Genomic DNA, 15,339 nt, shown 5'->3' on the forward strand with positions numbered 1-15,339 from the left:
ACACAATCTACAACTTGCAATCGAGAGACATGCTATTATATTAGCAGAAGGCATTGTCTTCATTTTCAGCCAGTTTCAGGAGTAAGCTGCAAGCTGTAATTCTGGTGAAAACCCTTGTGCACTCACTGGACAGTGCTAATCCCAGCATGTGCTCTGATCATTGCTTAGGACAGCGCTGGAGCCAGCTTTAGAGCACACAGTCTGATCAGCACCTTGGACAGCGCTTGCAACGTGGCTTTAAGTTTAGCGAGATAAAATGGCCCAAACCATTAAGATCATGTATAACCATTAAATCTTTTAGCAAAGGAAGTGTAGAAGCCCATCCTCTGCAACTAGTGGAGCTGCTTACTCTGATCAGCACCCTGAGCAGTGCTCATAACACTGCTCACATCCCCATGACAAACAACTACTGTTACAAAGCTGTTACGGGAAATTTACGATTCACTTGTCGTCTATCCAGTTCTGTATAAGCCAACAGCACAATAGCAATCAAGTAATACACATGTTGCTATAAATCTCACTGACCAGGCTCAGAAAGCAGTCTATCGTTACAGCCCTAAAAAGAATGGGGCCAGAATACCTACAGTAAAATAAGTTGGATTGTGTGAAATATTTTGATAATTCTACCCGTGTTGATATTATGTCCTCACTCGATTGTTCCTCTTGAAACACACACAGATAACACACATATGTATACCATATACATACTTTATATGAATAAAAATATCAGAGGATAATACAAGAGCATGCTGTTGCAGAGTTTAGTGGAGATGTAACAATAAATGTCAGTGCCCCTGTATAAATATGTGCTCTTTAGAGGTCATCTGTGTGTTGGTTCCAGCAGAGCCCCTGATTAATGCATTAGACTTTGGTGCCCTGCCTCTGTGAGCAGAGAGGAGAAGGGATTTCCTCAGCGCCATGTCAATAGCTGCACTGCATCCTACCACTGACCTTTCTCAGAGAAAATTCCTCTCTCCAAAACACACACGTACAGCGACATTGTCGGTATAAGTGCAGCGCAGCAGAACAGCTGTCTTCTTGTGTAACATCAAGCGTGTTTGATTTTATGACCGCATATTGTTCCCTATACTGTGTCTGATGTGCTAATTTGCTGCTGCAGGAGGGAGTGCAGGTGGCACGGTATGGCCCTTTATACACACCGGTGTTCATATTTGCTTTTACAGTTAAAAGCCTGCAAAGAGTGTGCGTGGACGCACACGTGGAATGTTTTCATTTACGATAAATATGTTCATCACTGTCACTCACGAGGTGACCGACAGTGTGACGAGTCGCTTCCTTGCAGCTTTTTTCTCATGTTCTTGCATAGACTGCCACTTCTGCATGCTTAATGGTGGCAATTATGTTTCTTTCCCCTGAATAACTCACAGGTTTTCCTTGAATCCCTCTCACATGTCCCCTGCACGCACACACACACACACATACACACACACACACACACACACACACACAGACAGACACACAGTGTCCAGGTCGCGGAGCCAGGCTCTATAACAAGCAGACTAAGTCCACTGCTGCCTTGTCTTACACATAAATCTCAACCTCATTACCTGTAGGTGACAACAGGAAATGGCTGATCCTGATATAAAAATAGAGCTTGGCTCATTCGTGCCCCATTTTATAATCTATGTGTTCTGGAAAACTCCTCATAGACAGAAAGAGAGTAAGAGAGAGAGAGAGAGAGAGAGAGAGAGAGAGAGAGAAAGAGAGAGAGAGAGAGAGAGAGAGAGAGAGAGAGAGAGAGAGAGAGAGAGAGAGAGAGAGTGTTGAAGGAGGCTGTCTCACAGAAGCAGTTCTTGTGCCAATCAGGATTTAGACATGGGCTTTGCTTGTTGTTGTAAATATTTGGTTCCTTCATGCAGGTGTTTGTGCACATTTTAAATGTCAGGAACTGAAGATGGAATTTAGCTAGTTGCTACAGCACATCTCATTTCCTTGAGTGAGATTATTGTGTGTTTGTACCTGGTCTCTGACAAATGCAATAACCTAAAATAATCGAAATGAAACGCATGACAAAAATCTTTCTTGCAATCTGTATTAGACTCTACGATATCAATTTTGAGGCACGTCAGATTGGACGATAAATGCCAAGAATGCGATGTCCCTCATCCAGACATATTTTAAAGGATCAGTATCAGCTAAAATGGAGCCGATTAAACTTTTTATTTCACTGTTTGTATTGCGCTTTTGTTTACCTCGCCCGCTTAGTGATGCAGTGCTGCTCTCCTTTATTATATCAAAGCAAATTTGAGTGTGTGATGTAAAAAAAAATATTTGGGCGCACCAGTGGGTTTAGACAGAGAGGTTGGAAAAATACAGAGATTCACTTAACTCAAGATGCTAAGGAATCTTTAATCTCTTCTCCCTCTTCCTCATTAGCGCAGAGCAGCGTACACAACATTCAGGTATAGGAGCTTCTCTCTGTTTTTAGAGGGTGCTGTCCGTCACTTTTATTCGTTAAAATGACAGCAGGTCATATCAGCTGTCGCTAACTTATGTTAATTCTGTGAGTAACCTGGTGGCAGGGCAAACTTCTCTGGTAAAAGCGCTCTGTACAGCCTCTGTACAATCACAAATGGACTACGTCTTCTCTGATCACGTCGTGTCAAATTCAGGAGTCGCGTTCTCCCAGTTAAACTCACTTATATCAGATCAGCAATTTAAACGTATGATAGCTTTGAACCAGGACCATCAGTGTATAGATCAAGCAGCTTGGGAAAAACGAGGCGTGTCCGATTTTAGCGGGCTCCAGCTGTTATTCCAGTGAGTCAGATGCATATTTTAATCAACATATAAGTATCAGATCAGACTCTGATCAGGGCCAAAACAACTTGATTGGGACATCCCTGCCAAGAATACATGGAAATAAAAGCAATGGATGGTTATTATAAGGTTTTAGCAGCGGTCACATTGTGAAAATGTGGTCGCAGGGAGCTCTAAATTGATCGTTGTGGCCGTTTTGTATCGAGCAAAGATTTCACCACGTTTTTTCTCACAGTTGTCAGCTCTCACCTGGGAGCACCCAATCAAACACTTCATACGGTCCTTTGACGCATTAATTAAAGAGACATTTAAAGGATAACTGCACGATAAACGCTATTGCTTGTGATCCGTATAGGCCTGTTATAGTGTGTGCGTGTGTGCGATAGGGAGCGTGAGAAAGACAGGCAGATAGACAGAGGAGAGGAATAAAGAAAGAGAGAGCGGGAGACCTATTGATGAAAAGCTATAGGCGCTGTGTCCTTTCTATTCTTTTCATGGGAGGATTACGTTGAGATGCAGGACAACAGCAGCAGGGAGAGATAGCACCGCTTTTATCACAGGACAGGATAAAATGTGGACATTAGAAAAAGTAGCGGAGAGAATAATTGGCCAGAGCAAGAGAAAGCAGATGACGTGCAGAAATGCAACCATAGGGGCAATACATTTCGCCAGGCAGCCAATTAAGAGCTCAGTGAAAGCAAGAAAACGACTCTTTCTGATTGGCTCTTGATGTAGGCATTCCTCGTCAAGGGGCTCTCCTTCCAAAACTCCAACGTAGTTCTTGTGTTTTGATGACCACCATTTCTTTGTGTCCCATCTTACTCATTCCTCTCTCAGCTACATTATATTGACAGGGGCCTTTCATCTGTCAGTCAACGCTGCAGAGGCACTCGCCACGTGGGCCTCAATGGGCGATCATGAAGCATTACAGACGGACGCTGCGTGTGTTTTGCTAGACGGTATTAACTGCCGGTCTCATCCTCTTTAAACCCCTCTAAATAAGCGCGTCTATGCCCTATTGACTTATGTTACGTGGTGTGTCGGAGTGCAGCTACATCTGGTGTGACAACAACATCAGCAACATGCCCTGCTGGTGGTGTTCTGCATTGCATACACTCAAACGCACACACACACACACACACACACACACACACACACACACACGTGGATTAGGTGCATGAGGATTGTTGTGAATGAGCTTTACATTTCACGTTGCCATGCGAGTGGGTCGCTGCAGAAGTAATGCAGTTCTGTGGAAAAACTGTGGGATTACTGCAGATTTCACAGCTTCCTGTAGATTACCGTGAGACCTGATGGGACAGTCAATAGATAGAGAGAATAGAAGCCTGTATGACACTGTGACCCCTGCTGTCTAAATAGGGGACTGCACATCAGAAATGCTAAAACATGTTTTTGAAATCCAGAAGTAGGCCTAGACATAAAATTTTCAGAGGCATCAGTTTGTATTTAATGCTTGTGCATGCCCGATGAAATGAGAGGATTCAAGTATCCTCTATCTTTTTAGTCACAACTTTCCTCTTCTTGTATCCTAATTGAATGCAGGGAAAGACATCAGTCGGATTGAAGGAAATCTGCCCTTTGAGTGTGTATTGTTAGTACTTCACTGTCCCTATTTGGTGGCGAGTGCAATCCCAGGGTATGGTGGCATGGAGAGTTATAGGCTTCCTGAAGCAGGTAGAATAGATGTAATCAGACACGAGGAATGAGGAAGGAGGTGGTGTGTGTGTGTGTGGGGGGGGGGGGGGGGGGGGGGGGGGGTCGGGACACTGCTCCGCATCATAAAAAGGTTCTTCTCATCTTGGGGATTCTCAGCACGGATGCTACATATTACCTTTCCTCACCTCCTTTCATTTAAATTAAATTTTTGGTTTAAGACACGAGGCAGGAAAGCTACCTAAGTCTCTCAATGTGTCGCGGTAGACGCAAGAGCTTTTTATTTCCTTTCTAGTCCGAGCACCTAGTCCAGGATATATTCCCACATCACTCTTAAAAATGTGCAGCCCTCAACACATCCCCAACAATGATTCATTTGCGCAGGTAAATCTGTTGGTTTGAGTGATATCTTCAGTTGGTTAACCCCCGGGTGGTCCCCGTAGTTCTGCTGAGCTCTGGAGGTTGCCTCAAGGTGAGCTTCAGAGATGGGGGGAAATCACAGCGACATATTTGTATCAGTCAGGGACAGGTATATTGGCCCTTGTGTATAGGTGTTCATGAAAAATTACTTTAAAAAGGTCTGTCTTTGTATTGTCAGGACAATATTTCTTCTGGTCTGCTCTCTCAGTGTATATATATTATACCTTTTGAGACTACTTGAATGAAATACAGAGGATGTGGGTTCTATCATTAGGCTAATTTAAGTTGATTTAATTTAGGTAATTATAGGGTGACTTGGGAGAGGGGTTATCACTGGAGTCATCCCGGAGGTTGAGCTGAAGGGTATTTTGTTTGGAGTGATGGGTTCTCTTTTCAGAGGGACATTCAGTGTCACACCATGATACGCTAAAGCCCTTGTCAGCCCAGCTTCGGTCCTGGGGGAGATGCAAAGAAGCAGGTCTCGCTCCTCTTAATCTTTAATCTCCTCTATTACCCAGCAACCCCTCTGTCCTCTCCGAACTTCTGCTCTCTTTTCCTGTCTCCCCTACCTTTCCCCTTCTGTCTCGCGCACTTCCCACCCTTCTTGCTCTCTGGCCTGATTAATAATGAATGAAGCAGATCATCTATCGATCCCATCCTCTTTGTGTTAGCACAGCAGAAGATATCAAACCTGTCAGAGGATCTTGAAATAGCTCTGCGATGTGGGAGAGTTTGTTGAGTTAAGGGTAGGGGCTTGTTTTTTTATTTTTTATTTTATTTTAATGGTGGGACGAGAGCAGGAGTAGACGGAGAAAGGGCACAAAGTCCTGATTTGCAGTCTCAGCTAAAGGATGTGTGAAGGAGAAAGGTGATGATCTGTGATAAGTGTGAAGCTGGGGGTCTCTTATACCTTCTCAATCTACTTTTGGCTCGTTGTTAAAGCCCGTATATGCCAAGTCGTGATCCGTTGGCCCTTTTCTGTCATCCCGAGTCTCACAGAAATTCTCCACTCAGCCATTTCTGCTCTCACTTAATCAATCCAGCAGATTGGCTTTGCTCTCTGACAGGGGAAGGACCCTGTCAAGACCCCGATGGAGACTAAGAGAGATGTATACCTGTCTCTATTGGTTAATATCACCAGTCAACATTATGCAGGGTTCAGTAGTCCTTATGTTGAGGATGGAGAGGGAGGGCACGTGCTGCTGGAACATGATCATTTACAACGACCGGCTCTACTGTTGGATTTGATCCAAGTTTTGCTAATTTGATTTTGTAATGTCCATTCAGATTCAGCAGTCTCGGACAATTGACAGCACAAATGGATCATTCTCTTTTGGAGGAATGAAGGGAGATTAATCTTACTATCGTCTCTACAGACCAAGAGTCTGAAAAAAACCTGCTAGTCTAGTGGTTCTCAATCTTTTTGGTTTGCGACCCCTTAAAATTAAGCGGTGTCTATTTATGACCCCTACTTGACTTCGATGTCTATGAGTTGTGAGCAGTTCACATGAAGGCCATTTCTTTTAACCAATAAGGTAAACAAATAAGGTCTTTTAATTAGTGTTGAAACGATTGGTCGAATAATCAACAACTTGAACAACTTAATGTAATAAATTGGCTACATTTAAGTAGGTTTTTTCAAAGTAAAACTGGAAAAATTCACTCACTAATATCTAAGTGGTTTTCTTATTCCTCTAAAATATCAAATTGAATATATTTGAGTTTTGCTTCAATATTTGGACCAAATAAGCAAACTGAATGTCATACAGGCTGGCTCGGCCGTCGCCATGTTGAGAGCAAGTTAGTCTTCTAAACTTGGGATACCTCTGAAGCAGTCACTGCAGGTTGATGTCAGAATTACTCCTTCACATGTTCAGTATGTAAAGTGTGTGTGCGTGTGTGTGTGTGTGTGTGTATAGACTTACTTAATTTTGGTGTGGCAGTGTTTCAGTGCTTTTGATCTTCTCTGCTCTTTTCCTTTGGGAATATGATATGTTTACCAGAGATGTTAGTGCTATTTCTACATGTTTAGAAGGCATCCATGTCTTGCTGTTCCCAGAGGACCAGGATGTTCATGCTTTCAAAGAAAGTCCAGATATAATTCTATCCATCTTTCCCCTTCAGGAAACAGTCACCTAATGTATTTCACTTCTTGTATACATGTTGTTGTTGTTTTTTCAAATGAGTGCTCACATGCATTGGAGTTCATGTTCAAAGACTCATAAAAGATATTTCACAGTTTACGTCCTTTTTCTTCTCTTTCTATATTTGCTAATACGAATGCACCTCTCACCCACTTTCCCCTATTTCCATATTTCATTTCAGGAGCACTTCACTCCGGAGTGTAAGTTCAAGGAGAGTGTGTTTGAGAACTACTACGTTACATACTCCTCCATGCTCTATCGCCAGACCCAGTCTGGCCGCTCCTGGTATATCGGTATCAACCGTGATGGCCAGGTCATGAAGGGCAACCGGGTAAAGAAGACCAAAGGAGCAGCACACTTCCTGCCTAAAGTGATAGAGGGTTTGTGTCCTTTGTGACACTTAAGAACAATCTAAACCAGCTTCTTACTTAATAATCACCTCCTTTATTATTAATCAACAGCTTCTATCTTTGTCTCACAGTTGCGATGTATAAGGAGCCATCGCTACACGAGCTTGCTGCTGCCGCCGAACCGGTGAGTCCTCCTCGGAAGACGGTGAAGAAGTCAGATTCGCTGTCCCAGAAGAACGGACGGAAAGAAGCTCCCAAGGCTGATGCGTCATAGCACAGGAGACTGAGGGTGGGACAAAGAGCAGCAGAGACACTGGGAATACAGTCGGCCATTATGCACTGCGGGTGGCTGAGGGGGACGGCCCTCACTGGCCACCACATTCCTTCCAGAGGTGCACTATGAGATGCTGAGAGATAGAGGGGTCAGAGGTCCATCAGCAACCAAGACAGCCTGAGAGAGGAGTCCCCCCCCCCACCTGTCAGGAAGCCCAGGGCCTGAGCCAGAACTACGACCACCTCCCCCACTGTTTGTCTCTTTCTCTGTCCCCTCCTGTGACTTCCTGATGTACAGTCTCCTTCGTTTCTCTGTCATGCTCAAGCTTCTTTGTCCCACTGACAATTTTATCTTCCCTCACGACGGTCTGCTCTATTGTACTGTATATTCACCACTCACGCATTTTCCAGCGCTGACTCGGCATCATAATCCTCACCCCTGGACCCCCCCCCCTCTTCAGCCCTAAAGTTGGTGACAGTGTGGCTCCGCCAGCTTTCCACCCACCATCTGCCGTACAGCTAAGCTAATCACAGAGGTCAACTAAAGCTCAAAGTGAGATGAAACAGCTCACAGAGGAGAGATATCTGCAGGGATCCTGGGTCAGGTCAGGTCAGCAAAATGAGTGTGTGAGAAAGCTATAGCTATATTTAAAGAGTTTATGACATTAAAGCTAATAGCAAATAGAATCATTTTTTTGTTTTTTTTGTTTGATTATATTACAAAATTAAAATTCCTGACAGCCCGGATGGAAATGGACACGGATACGGAAACTCTGTCCGTGTTGTTATGATTAAGATGATAACAACGCTCAAGACATAAGATCAAAACAACAGCAAGGCGCTGATGATGATGACACAAATCAGGATTTCACAATTCCAGAAGACATGTATGATAGAAAATGTATGAAGCTCACAAGAGAGGCACTGCTTGAATAAGTGTCACATAAAACAAAAAATATTATATATATAAAATACTGTTCTTCCTGGGAAGATGAGCCATAAAATAGAACATATAAAGTTTTTACTCCAGAGTCTTAAACACCTGAGCAATATTGTACGAAGAAGCCAGAAGATTAATCTCAGTGTGTGTGTGTGTGTGTGTGTGTGTGAATGATTGAGAGTGTAAGCGTCACCCTCCTTCCAGCCCCTCTTCTCTACCAGGTGACTACTTATTATTGCTTTGTAATAATACTAATACAAAAACGGCATTTAACAACTGGGTCATGTTTTAAATCCACGGTGGATCTGAACTCGGTCACCCGGAAAAAAGGGAGCCGTAGCGTATACTTCACTCAGCATCTGCTGTCAGCATAAAGCCCGGTTTGAAGCCCAACATCAAAGCCAGAGGAGCCTCTGAGCTGGAGCACTTGTTATTCTGAGGGTGTCTGGCAGCTTATCCACTCACTAGCTTTATCAAATCACCTTGGAAGAATCGCCCCTTCAAAAAAATGTTATATGAGTTGTCTGAGTGAATGTTTTGGTGTGATTGCAGTTTTTAACCCCAATGCGTGTGCACGTCTTCTACAGTATGGGTGCACTGTGTGCAAATGAGAGCCAGTGCAGAGGATAGATACAGAAGATATGGCGGGTAACCTCTACCATGTCCTTGAGAAGGGGCACGACATTGTGTCTTTGATTTCTGGGAATCTGTGACACCTGGGGGAACATCTGTCCTGCGTACCATTTCCACTGACTTTAGAGAAATGTATAAATTCTAACACAGCGGGGGGCGGAGGATCTCTGGGCAACCCAATGAGATCCAAAACCCACGTAAGGTACTTCATTGATCTAATACTTTCATAAATTTCAATTAACTAACGTTTTTGGTTTGCACTGGGTCTCTCAATCAGATGCAATTCTAGAAAAACATGCAATGACCTGATAGAAGCTGAGGCTTCTAAATGGGAGCTGTCAGGGTCTCGGCTTGTAACGTTGACGCTGGCTGCTGTTGTGGTTGCTCCCTGCACTGGTCATCCACCGAGGGTACAAGAAATGTCACCGCAATGTTCAGTCAAGCGTGAATTTGCATGCATACCACGACCAAACACAGACAGCAGCGAGTCCCTTGTTATGTCAGGAAGAGCAATGCCGTGGAGATGTGGAGGGCAAAATGTAAAACTGCTCATTATATGGTCGCTAACAATCACAGATAATCTCTTGGAGGTTCAAAGCATTGGGATGTGCTCCACTTTTAATGGCAACATAATGTGAAGAGGAGGGTACAGAATGTGAAACGGAGGCTCTACGAATGTGCTGTACTGAGGGCGAGAGCAAGTCGGAAAACAGTGTGTTGAATTGTAAAGAGGTCGGCGCATGGAGGCAGTTATTTAGAAAGAGTGAAGGATTAGCAGGTGTATTCTTGAGGAATGTCGATAAGGAATTTCTGCGGTGAAGTAAAGCCAGATTCTTGGCAGGGTTTTATGCGGCATGTGGATGTGATAATTAATGTAAGACAAAGAGGCATGTAAGGCACTGTGAGTTATTTATGATAGGGGGTCTATGGAGGAAATGAGTTGGAGAGCTTTGCATTTTTTCATTAAGTCTTTAATTTTCTGGGCTTTTCCAGGAGGAATATCGTTCAGTACAAATTTGGATATTTTGTCCTTGTAGCAGATTTTGCATTGTAGACCTACAAATCTCTATTTTTGACAAGCCGGCGCTACCCTCTCCCCGGTGAATTTGGTACAGCCTAGAATGATTTCCAACGGTGCATTGCTAACCACTGTACGATATCAAAGTGTGTGCACAGCATGCAGCATACAATGCTGAAGGCTTATTTTAGCCATCACTACTCATACAGTTTTCAATGTTTGCGTATTCCATCTGGGAGCTTCTTCATGCCAGATCACATTTCAAAGTTGAGCATAAGTCCGCTCTATAAAAAGAAAGTATTTGGAGGCGCAAAGCAGTGAGTGAGTGACAGCAAGGAAATATTGCACTTTTTTCCCCTCTTGGTTTACATAGTAGAGCTGCATCTTATATTTACTTCCATTATCAATTCATCTGCTTATCATTTTTCTTAGTTAATCGTTTTGTCTAATAAATGTAACAAGAATTGCCCGTTATAGTCCCTAGATTGACGTCATTTGTTGCAACATTTGTGCTTGAAAAATGACAATTAATCTATTTTCATTAACTTATAGACTAATTGTTGCTGCTCTACTTTACATTAAAGAGGATAGAGAGTAATTGAACTAATGGACTTAACACTCACCATGATTTAATTCTCACTTTATCATGTTAAACATCAGAGGGATCCAAATCCTCCATAGGTTTCTGTCCCAAAATGCGACCAGTCCTTACTATCCTAATACTGAAGAATGCCACAGTAAGTTGTGCGATGGTGAAACTGCAGGTGGACAGACAGGAACAGAGAATGTTAAGTAGTCCGATGTTGAATGTTAAGTAAAGAACGAAGTAGAATGTAGGACAGGAAGATCTCAAGAGAACAGGACGTTTTTTACGATGAATGTGAAGCAAAGGATGTCGGGAGGTTTGGAGAAGTTAGTGCGGCGGCGGGAACAGAAAGTAGAACTTTAATGCAGCCGTTAAGTGAAACCAGCTCTGCTCTTGAATGTAAAAGTTATGGGATAAATTGTTCATGTGAGGTAGACAGAAAAGGCTAGCTCGATGTTATGTAAGATGTCAGAAAGGATTATGTGAATATGCGTTTACCTTGAAAAGCCAACGGCGAGGTGTCGACATGGAAAATAGAAAACACAAATGTGGTTTATGTGCCCACGCATGAGAGATTTAAAGTGGTAATGCCTTTCCTACACGGCTCTCTTTAACCACAGCCTACAGAATCTACAGCCCATTCACTTTCTTTTCAACATTGTCTGTGTAGGTGTATATACTAACAGTGTGCCTGTAAAGTCTGTGTGTCTCTGTGTGTGTGTGTGTGTGTGTGTGTGTGTGTGTGTGTGTGTGTGTGTCTGTGCGTGTGCATCTATGATTAAGAGTAAGATAAGACAAGACAAATAGGCAAGGAGGAAAGGAAAGGGCAGGAGATTGAAACAATGATCGATAGACTCAATAAAACACAAACGAGAGAACAGCCACCCTGCGATGGGTGCAGAAAAAAATTCCCCAAGGTCTGCCAGAGACAGCAAAATCCATTTGCTCATAATGAACTCAGAGGGCTGCTGTTTGATTTCCTAACTGTGAACTCAACAAAGAATGCAGTTGGGCGACAACGGAAGGGTTTTTTTCTACACTGACAGAGACAGTGTCCTCTTGTTTGAAACAGTGTGAGAATCAGCAGCCATGCTATCCTCTGACACACGTATCTGCTAAAGGTAGTAGTCAAGGCAGTAGTCTTTGGAGAGCGTGAGGAACATTGCACCTTACAAGCAACGCTTTGATTGGAGCGTTTAAAAGTTAGAAGATTCGTAAGAGATCACAACAAAGAAACAGGGAACTCCCCCCCTAATAACAGTTAGTGGGAATAACAGGCAATAATGGATATTAAACTGCAGCTAAGTCATCATCACCCATGTTTATGTTTGAGCAGTGCAGCAGAGATTTAAAGCTTTTATTGCACTGTGCAACAGCTACCAACATCCACGGACATTTTTGGGAACAATCCTTGCTAGCATTTGATCTGAAGTGTATTACAAAGAGCCGAAAAGGCGCTTTGAATCACACTGAATACAGTATCGCAATACCATGCTCCGTTGTAGCATAAATGAATGTGTGCAACACGAGACCATTCCGAGCCATGTATCTTTTAATTTATCAAGCGCATGGTTTTATTATTGTCTTTCTTGTTTTTTTTTTAACTAAAGAGGCAAGAATTTAGAAAACTTCAAATGATGCTCTGGTCCTTTTGTGAATGACCCGAAGCTATTCTCATAAAGATCCAACTTAAAAAACAGACTCTTTGTAATCACACAGAAGCTCGTCACTGTCCAAAATCACAGTTCATTCCAACATTATATTCTAATATTGTGTTCAATCAGTTATTTGCAGTCGGGTACATCGTCCCAAATACTGCTGCTGACGTGCTCTAACCATATTGCATACTGAGATATTCACCATGCAAATTGTCCTATTGTAGAGAGAATCTGTGTGTAAGTGGAAGCACTTGGTTGCTAAAAGGTGACGCTGTTAATGAGGGGCACAAAGAAACACTGTGTGGTTTGTAGGCATACTTTCTGAACATCAATCCAATCACACTCAAAGCTGCTTTACTGTGCTGAGATACAACACTAACATTTTCATACAATTTATAATGAGGTCCTGTTGTTTACATCAGGCCGTGATGTGATAACTAGTATAATGGATTCCTGATGTGGTTACAATGCCTTGTTATGCTTTATGTGCAACACTTCCAAATGCGACAGCTGCTGACACTTGATTGGTGCTCTCCTATTGAACGGTTTTATTTATTAAAACGAAAATGTCACTGCTAGTTACTGATGGTACTCAACAGTATTCCGTACCGTTTAACATTACATTTGATGAACAGAATTCTGCTTAGCAATAGGAAATACTGTTTGTTTTTTCTTCGGCAAAAACCTTGAAAAACCTAAGTGGGATTAGAAATTATGGATATTATCTTTTTTCTGCAAATGAATAACCAAAACCCCATAAAAAAAAAGAAAAGATAAATCAGTCCTCAAATTAGAGTACAGAATGGATGTGTGCCGTGCTCACAGTTCAGAAGTATTAAATATTGAAAGCATGATACTCACCTAATTAAATAAGATCTTGATCTCTATACAATGTAGCAGCATGCTTCCAGACAACACAACCTAAATGTACTGCCAGTTTACATGTATGTTATGTCAATAATACAATTAGTATTTATCTGATGTACTATGTCAGTGCTATTCTTTTCAGAAATGTATTGAAATAATCTGTGTTTATGATTTTTCTTTACTATCTTTCAGTTGTTGCTACCTTGTCATGTTTCCTTTTTTAATGCAGACTCCTCAGAAGGAGTAAGAATTATTGTTGCTGTCCAAATGTCCCTCCATATGTGGTGTGTTTTTGTCTTCGGTCGGCACTGTTTTAACCGCCCCAACGAGTGAACTGAACCCAAACTGAATCCCACTGTGCGACTGAGTTGTGTGTTTGTGAAAGATGCAATGTATTCAAGTGAAAACAGCAGGATTACAACCTTAAGCCAATATGAGTCCTGTCCTACACAGCAATGACCCTGGTGGTCTCAGAGTTACGGTCACGCAAGTCTTCCAGGAAGTTCCCTCAAACCTCTCTCTCCTACTCCTATGGACTCTTGTTTTAACTCAGATCTTCTTGTCTTCCATATAAAAAAAAGAAGAAGAAAAAGAACAACAGAAAAAAAAAGCCATAAATAAAAATGGGCCTTGGCACAGATTAGCCACAGAGAGAAGGCCTGAATCCTCAGGCACTTCCCGAGTGTCACCAGGGATTTAGACACATGTTGGACTCCTTACAATAAGAGCCAAAGCAAGGGGCTAGGCAACGTACTGGCTTTTTTGACCACTTCGGGAAGCAGCAAACGGGAATAAAGACCAGCAATATGCAATGAGAACTACCAGCCTGCACTCAAGGAAGGGAAACTAATTCAACAGGCTAACAAACTACAATCAGGATTTGCAGGCTACAAATAACTGCTAATTGTCTCGACTGACAAAGGGAATCTTTTTTTGCAAAGCATGCACACGTCACTGTTCTTCGGCTCATCGGGGATGACTCCCTCTCGGTATCTACAGACACAAGCCCTCGATTCACCCTCTCTCCGTGTTTGCCATCAGACCTGTGTACATTTCTACAATAACTCCTACATGAATTGAAAGGAGATGTCTTATTCTTGAATATTATTCAATAAAATAACAATATATTTGTATGATTGTAAGCACTGCAGTGCCCGATGATGTTTTGTCGTCTTTTTCACCCCCCATTTCCTTTAAAGTGCCTTGAATGCTGTATTAGTTTCCTCTTTGGGGCACCGTTGGGTAATCTGCATATTTACACGTATTAGAAAGTGTGTCAGCGTTTTTTTGAAATAAGTGGCTACAGGTCCAAGCAGAGCTAAGAGACGGCGTGGTAGGTTTGGCGCAGCAGGCAATTGTATTGTAACAATAGAATAAAACCAAGTCACACCATAAATACAGTATCTATACTATCAATTGTGAGCAATGTAAAACTGAGAATGGCCTGTTTTTAAACCTGCTCACAACTATAGTTGATCCACACAAACTTCAGCTTTTCTAACGCTCACTTCATCTCAAAGTTGGATAGAATGAGGTGAGGTTGTGATCCACCACAGACTAAGACTACAGAGGCCTTTGTACAAACCACACACAGTGGGGAAAATAAATCACACCATGTGTACATCTAGATATCTAATCCAAAAGCACAAACAATAATATTACAGTCCTGCATTATTTATATGCAAAATTTCACTCATCAACACCTACATGCGTCAGATTTTATCAGTGGAAGACAAACCTTTTCAGCTGCAAAAGAGGATCAAAGGAGGCAGAGAAAACTTCACATCAATGAGTTTTTTTCTTTAAAGATAAATTAAGAGGAAGTGTTTACCATCCAAACCAACCACCTCTGTCAAACCTCAATTACACGAACAAGCACCTGCATGTCATGCACTTACAGTAAACCGTCACAAATTGGCAAAGCATTGGTTATACAACCTGTGGCGCACTGCTAATAAAACCAGCTCCCTCCAAACATTATAGCACCGAGCAGCA

General features: G+C 42.3%; 1 protein-coding gene across 1 annotated transcript in view; it reads left to right on the forward strand.

Annotated features, from left to right (window-relative positions):
- The window catches only part of fgf11b (fibroblast growth factor 11b), a 35,959-nt gene extending 21,482 nt beyond the window's left edge, over positions 1-14,477 (forward strand). Inside the window, exons 4-5 of the mRNA XM_031857212.1 lie at positions 7,201-7,399; positions 7,501-14,477. Of these exons, the coding sequence (XP_031713072.1) occupies positions 7,201-7,399; positions 7,501-7,643 (342 nt within the window). The 3' untranslated portion in view covers positions 7,644-14,477. The remainder of the gene's footprint in view (positions 1-7,200; positions 7,400-7,500) is intronic.
- The last annotated feature ends 862 nt before the right edge of the window (positions 14,478-15,339 follow it).

This window comes from Anarrhichthys ocellatus, unplaced genomic scaffold, assembly GCF_004355925.1.
Source record: "Anarrhichthys ocellatus isolate YVR2014 unplaced genomic scaffold, GSC_Weel_1.0 scaffold18, whole genome shotgun sequence".
Taxonomy (NCBI): Eukaryota; Metazoa; Chordata; class Actinopteri; order Perciformes; family Anarhichadidae; genus Anarrhichthys; species Anarrhichthys ocellatus.